Source organism: Lontra canadensis, unplaced genomic scaffold, assembly GCF_010015895.1.
Source record: "Lontra canadensis isolate GAN:19392208 unplaced genomic scaffold, GSC_riverotter_1.0 scaffold2286, whole genome shotgun sequence".
NCBI classification, from domain to species: domain Eukaryota; kingdom Metazoa; phylum Chordata; class Mammalia; order Carnivora; family Mustelidae; genus Lontra; species Lontra canadensis.
Genome location: NW_022633270.1, coordinates 1 through 6596, shown reverse-complemented (window position 1 = coordinate 6596; position 6596 = coordinate 1). Strand labels below are relative to the sequence as shown.

Genomic DNA, 6596 nt, shown 5'->3' with positions numbered 1-6596 from the left:
GGTGGCTCAGTCAGTTGAGCCTCTGCCTTCTGCTCAGGTCATGATCTCAGGGTCCTGGGATGGAGCCCTGCATTGGGCTCCCTGCTCAGTGTGGGACCTGCTTATCCCCATCCCCCCATTTGTGCTTTCTCTCACATGTGTGCTCTCAAATAAAAACAAAATCTTAAAAAAGAAAAGAAATGAAAAGAAAAAAGGGAAAAGAAAGGAAAAGAAAAGGAAAGGCAGGGCAGCAGGGGTGGGCATATGGTGATAAGAGACCTAGACCAGGAACCTGGGATAGAGATCAGGGACCCAAACCATAAGCAGAAGGAAGATAAGAGACCAGAGCCCAATAGCTAAGCCCACAGACCTAGGAAATCCCCCTCCTGAGACCCGGAACCCAGACGGAGCCTAAGGACATGCCACAGGCAACATGCTCACGTGAGCTGTCCCTTACCGCACCTCAGCTCCAGTGGGACCCTAAGGTTGACAGGGGACCACCGCACCTCAGCTCCAGTGGGACCCTAAGGTTGACAGGGGACCACCCAGCAGGGCCCCGGGGGTTTGGGGCCGATCCAGGGAGACTCCAGGACGGGGTGCTGAGATGAGGGTCCCATGAGGACTCACCGGCTCAGCAAAGGCATTGTCCCACAGCACGGTGGCGGTTGCATTGTGGTCCTGGCTGCCGTGAACGATGACAACCACGGGAAGGGACAGAGTCTAACAGGAGTCAAAGGAATGAGTGTAGCAGGCACACGGCCACATCGAGCCCTCATTCCTCACCCTCGATCCCACCCACGAAACCTCCCAATGAAACCAAAGCAAAACTAAACAAACAAAAAAACCCCACAACCTAGTTCTTCTTGGCCCATTGCTTAAGCTCTGTGGCCGGCACCAGATGAGAATACAGCAAGCACGCACCAGCAGAGTGAAACAGATTTTCTGAGAGCCTTCTGGGCTAAATGAGCCAATGGGCCATGACCGTGTGAGCATTCAGAGCTCTCTGGCTTTCCCAAACCAATCAGGTGGCCTCAGGGAAGTCTCCACCTTTCTGGGTGACCTGTGGGGGATGGGAGAGCGAGGCCTCACCTTCACCTGGAACACAAGCTCATTGCCGCCAATGCTGAACTGAGACTCAAACAGGACCGTGAATTTCTCCTCTGTCACAGACTCCGCGCCCCTCCGGTCAGCCCGCTTAATCCTCTTCAGTGACTGCAGCGGGGGAGGGCAGAGGGGGACGAGGAGAAAGTGGCTGGTTACGGGGACTCGGCCCTGGGTGGACGGGCCCCGCCAGGGGTCAGGCCCTGGACTCACCATGTTCCTGAAGTGCGCGCTGAGGGTGCCGGTGGCCTGGTGATACTCCATCACACAGCAGTTGTTCAGGATCTCGCCACTGCACTCGCTGCGAAGGAGAGGTGACCCCCACGGCCACGTGGGCCCCAGGCCAGGGGGGTGGCTCTGTGCGTGCCCTGGGCCCAGTGTTCACGCCCGAAAGCCCAGCCAGGAGATGCTGCCCCTCACCCTTCCCCTTTGAGTGTTCCCCTCTGGGCACCTGGGTGGCTCAGTCAGGTAAGTGGACAACTCTTGGTTTTGGCTCAGGTTGTGATTGCAGGGTCCTGGGATCAAGTCTTACGAGGGGCTCCCTGCTCAGCGTGGAGTCTGCTTGTCCCTCTCCCCTCTGGTCCTCCCTCTGCCCTCTCCCTGCTCGTGCTCTCTCTCTCTGTGTCTCAGGCCTGAGAGTAAAGCAAAGTCTTCAAGGGTGGGCTCTGGGTCTCTATCATTAGGTTAACAACTCTGTCGGCATTGAGACTGATGCAGGGGCCTTTGGCTCTGACAGCTTCTGGTGCAACTAAAATAATAAGCATGACCAGGGGCGTCTGGGTGGCTCAGTGGGTTAAGGCCTCTGCCTTCGGCTTGGGTCATGATCTCAGGGTCCTGGGATCAGGCCCCACATTGGGCTCTCTGCTCAGCAGGGAGCCTGCTTCCCCTCTCTCTCTGCCTGCCTCTCTGCCTACTTGTGATCTCTGTCTGTCAAATAAATAAATTTTTAAAAAAATGAAAAAAAAAAATAACCATGACCACAGCCCACAAGGACCCCAGGGTCAAACCCAGCCTTAGCTTCCTGGCCTCTTGGGTTCCTCTCCCCTCACTCAGGACAAGCAATCCAGGCCGCCTTATCTGTTTGCCAAACATGCAAACTTGGTGCTACCTCAGGACTTGGGCACCCGCTCTTCTGGGTGCCCCGAACCCTCTTGTTTAGGTCTCAACTCAAACATCTCCTCAGAAAGGCCTTCTGTGGCCCCTCACATGGTAAGGTAACATCTATCTGGATGCCATGATGTCACTGTTTTCATTTTCTTTCTAGAATCTACAGCTTTTTGACACTGCAGGATTACCACAAGCACAGAACTTTCTCCTTCCCCAGCCAAAATGTAAGCTCTAAGAACATGAGAACCTCTCTGGCTTCTTTATCATCCTATTCCCAGATGCCACAGTAGGCTCTCAATATACATGACCCAGTCTCCCACTTCACTCATTCACTCCCTCATTCATTGCATCCTTTGTGTGGGCCTGCCCTGATCCCTGGATCCCACCCTGGGTTCTCCAGCCACATTTGCCTTTCCTACACTCTCCTTTCGGATAAGGCCCATGTTTTCTATCTGAGAGTCTCCCCGCCAGCCCCAGCATGCTCTCCCTAGCTGCTCCCATTCATCCTAGTCCTGACACTGTCATTCTGCCCCGCCCCCAGTGCGACCCACTTCCACGGTGCCTTCGGTCTCCCCTGGTGCACACTCCCCTTCTCATGACGGCTGCCAGCTCTGCTGGGCTAGGTGAAGACAGAGCCAAGTACAGTGTGGATTGCAGCTCTGTCCCAGGGATTAGCACAGGTACCAGAACAACCCAGCAGTGCAATCCATGTTGACCTACTACGTGTCAACAAGAACAACGTGTATCCCAGGACAGACAGAAAGAACCGGAGAGACACTGCACCACGGCTGTAGGGAGGGAAGCTGAGCTGCCTCCATCACCCAGCACCTTAGTTACAGAATAGACAGGAACTCCCAGTCCAGAACGTAGGGAGCCGAGAGAAACACGTACTTGCGGGTGTTCTCGTTCTTGAGCAGCGACTTGGCCTGCTGCTCGCTGATGATGGTGGCCTTCACCTGCGGGGGGGTTCATGTGCACGTTCAGCTTCCCGCCCACCAGCAGGCGCACCGTCGCTGCAAACTTGGTCTGGGTCTTTAGGACCTGAGGGGGCTGCTTCTCAATGATGAACGTGCTGCGGGGACACAAGGGACCAGACCACACATGATGCTGACTCAGGGGACAGGGCCCGCCCACCGACGCGGGGAGGCTACCGGGGCTCGGCAGGCAAAGGAAGGGCACACGGCACAGCTCCTGTTCCCGGGGAGGCCACCGAGAGTCAGAGGAGGTGGTGGGAGGGGAGGCAGTGACAGGACTCAGCAGCTGGCCCAGGCTTGGGGGGGGGGGGACAAGGGCAGTCCACGGAGCGTCCACAACAGAGACTGGGCAAGGTCAACACCAAGCAGCCACTGCAACTGAGGACAGAGAGGGATGCAGGCCCAAGGGAAAAGAGACAAGGACTCCAACGAGAGCCCCCCTACCGCAACCCCGGTGGGCAAAGCACCCCGGCCTGCTCCACGCCAACCACCCAGGGGCTGGGCGTACTGGAGGCGGCAATCACCTGGTCACCAGGGCTGAGATGATGTCTGTGATGGTGGCGTTGACCTCAGCCAGCATCTCCTCCACTGGGCCGGGGATGGGCAGCTGCTGGCAGAGGTGCTCAGCCCTGCGGATCTGCTGCCGGTTCTGCCAGATGATCTCGGCCAACTTCTCACACCTGCACGGGAGCCCCGGCCACCGGGAGGACAATGGTATCACCCCACGCCCCAGGCTCGAGGCCGAGAGGCCCCAGTCTGGGGAGAACGCCCCAAGACCCAGCTCCTCGCTCGTGCTGGAAGGTTCTGCACCTCAGCCACCACTCCTGGCCCCGGAGCAGAGTGCCCCCCGCCTTTCAGACACACAGAGCTGCGCGGGACCAGCGCCCCGGAACCGGTCCACTCCGCCTGAGGCTCACTCTGCACACGCAGCCCTGTCCCCCTCCCCAGCACGGGAACTCCCTTCCTGGCCACGGGGCACATGACGGGGGCCCCAAAGCCGGCATCAGGAGCCAGAAGCCCCGGTGAACTAAGCCCTGCTGCAGCACAGAGAGAGCTGGCTGCCCAAGGAGACGCCAGAAGCAGCGCCCCTGCCCCCAGCCACCCCCAAACACCATTACCAGGACTGCAGCACGTCCAGGCTGCCCTCGGGGGGCCCTCCGTTCCCTGCCAGCTGTTGCCGCCGCTTCCACTGGATCAGCTCATCGTCCAGAATGATGGTCTGCTGCTTCCGCAGCAGCTGCAGGGTCTTCTGGTGCTTCTCGGCCAGCTCCTGAAGGCAGGTGGGGACAGCAGGCCCTTCTGGGCTCCCACAGAACAGCCCGCACTCGGGAGGCAGGGCTGGGAACCAGGCCCCGGGCACAGGCCCTCCCCTCTCCCAAACCCGCTCTCCCTCACACGCTCCCCACAGGAAAGAAGGTTCTGGCCTCCAGCTCTCCAGGGTCCCCTCTCCTCCCGGCCCTAGCCCTCTCTCGGGCTCCCCGGATGGCCCGGGATGTGGGCCTCCGCGCTTGGGAGCAGAGGACGCAGACCGCACTTACCACGCGGTACTGCTGCAGCGTCTGGGCCTCATGCTGCAGCCAGGCCTCCAGGGACACCTGCTTCTGCTGGAGGGCTGTCTCCCGGCTCAGACGCTCCTGCGGACTCAGCTGGGCCAGCCCGGCAAACTGAGCTAGAAGAGGCGATGGGACACCCGCGACCATCATTTTCTGGCTTCCTGCAGGAAGCCCAGTAGAACACCAACAGCTGTTCTGGAGGCAAGGCCCTGAGGGTCTGCCCAACATCGCACCGATGGCAACTTGGGGCTCCAGCAGCCAAGGGAGCCAGACTTGAGCGGACTCTGGGCCCTGGCCTCTCGACTTTGATCTCCCCTTTAGGGACTGTGCAGATGGATGCCTGCGGGCACAGCCCCCCCGAGGCCTCCCTTCCCATCTTAGTCTACACAGCTGCCTGCCCAGACCTCCTCACGCCACACGGGGGTCCAGCGTGGAGCCTTGCTGCCTGGTTCGATGTGTGCCCTCACCGTTTACTAACTGGGGAACCTCGGGCAAATCATTTCTCTCTTCTGGGCCTCAGTTTACCCACGTGCAAAATGGCAGAATCTTGGCCCCTGCCTCAGTGAGTCGACAAGGAATAAGTAAGTGATGATCCACCAAAGGCTCATGGAACCTCCCGGCTCGTGGGCCCTGAAGGTCAGAGCTGGTTCTTCCTGGGCAGTGGCTTCCAGTGCAGGTTACAGGGTGCCAGAGACAAGCGGCTGCTCAGTCCCACCCCACACAGAAGGACCGCCTAGGGAAGCCCCTGCCCCACGGGCTCTGTCCCGCCCCAGGAGCCCAGCAGCCTCTCCTCTGGAACAAGGGGTTTCTCCGGGTGCTGGCAGGGGCCTAACATGTTGGTTTGTCCAGGCTGGGTGACCGTGAGCTCAGCGCACCAACCAGAAGGAGATGGAGAGGCACAGATAGGCACACACAGGGACAGAAGGAGAAGGTGGCGAGAGGGAGGGAATCTTGCTTAGAGAATTTAACAGTGCTCACTGGCAGCAACACAGAAACAGCAAGATTCTCTCAGGACAGGGAGGCAGCTTCTCTCCACGCTAGCGTGGGGATCTCATCCATGGCACGAAGGGAGAGTCAGGGAGGCCTCCTTACCGTTTTACCAAAAATCTATTATGAAATACTTCAGACCCAGGGAAGGTAAAAAGAGTGATGCAAGGAATACCTGCTTATTGATAACCCAGCTGAAGAAACCACAGGGAAAGCCACCTGTACGTCCTTCCCTGCTTGCAAACCCATCCCGGCCTCCAAAGGTAACCACTGTCCTCCACACTGGGATTATCACGGCCTGCCCAACGTCTTGCTGAGTATCCCTGTGTCCTCACTTGGGCTGAGACAAGGAGATGGGAGCATCAGCATATCGTGGTCGAGGGCCATGTCACACTGACCGAGGCCCTGCCTCGTGGACACACAAGCTGGGACAGACAAAAGGAACTTGAGACAGCCCGGGAAAGCCCTAGCACTGGAAGAGAACTGGAAATACGGTTCTGATCCCTCGTGGACACACAAGCTGGGGACAGTCGAAAGCAACTCGAGACAGCCCGGGAAAGTCCCAGCACTGGAGGAGAACTGGAAATACGGTTCTGATCCCATGACTGGGGACTGAGAGAGGAGACTACCGTCCAGCCGTGGCACAAAGCAGAGTAGTCTGAGGCCACCTCAGAAATCCTGCCACCCACAGGGGGTGCTAGTGATCCCCATACCTGGGCCCAACCTCCCTACACCAGTGACCCACTTAGGTCTCCCCTGGTACTCTGTGGAAGCTTCTGGAAGGGAGGTCAGGAGATGGGAGGCAATTCTCTGCTTCACTGGAGGGAGCTGAGCCTTCTCTTGCACAAACAGAGCAATAGTCTGCGTTTCTGATGAGTCAACTTGATAAATGAGA

At 58.5% G+C, this 6596-nt stretch overlaps 1 protein-coding gene across 1 annotated transcript; it reads right to left on the bottom strand.

Annotated features, from left to right (window-relative positions):
- Window positions 1-276: 276 nt before the first annotated feature.
- LOC116863687 (signal transducer and activator of transcription 5A-like) lies at window positions 277-4928 on the bottom strand. Its single transcript, XM_032851065.1, is given in 9 exon segments — window positions 277-483; window positions 544-699; window positions 1069-1191; window positions 1294-1381; window positions 3079-3152; window positions 3154-3259; window positions 3686-3841; window positions 4280-4431; window positions 4700-4928. Coding segments are annotated over 9 exon segments (1044 nt in total). The 5' UTR covers window positions 4865-4928; the 3' UTR covers window positions 277-459.
- Window positions 4929-6596: the final 1668 nt, after the last annotated feature.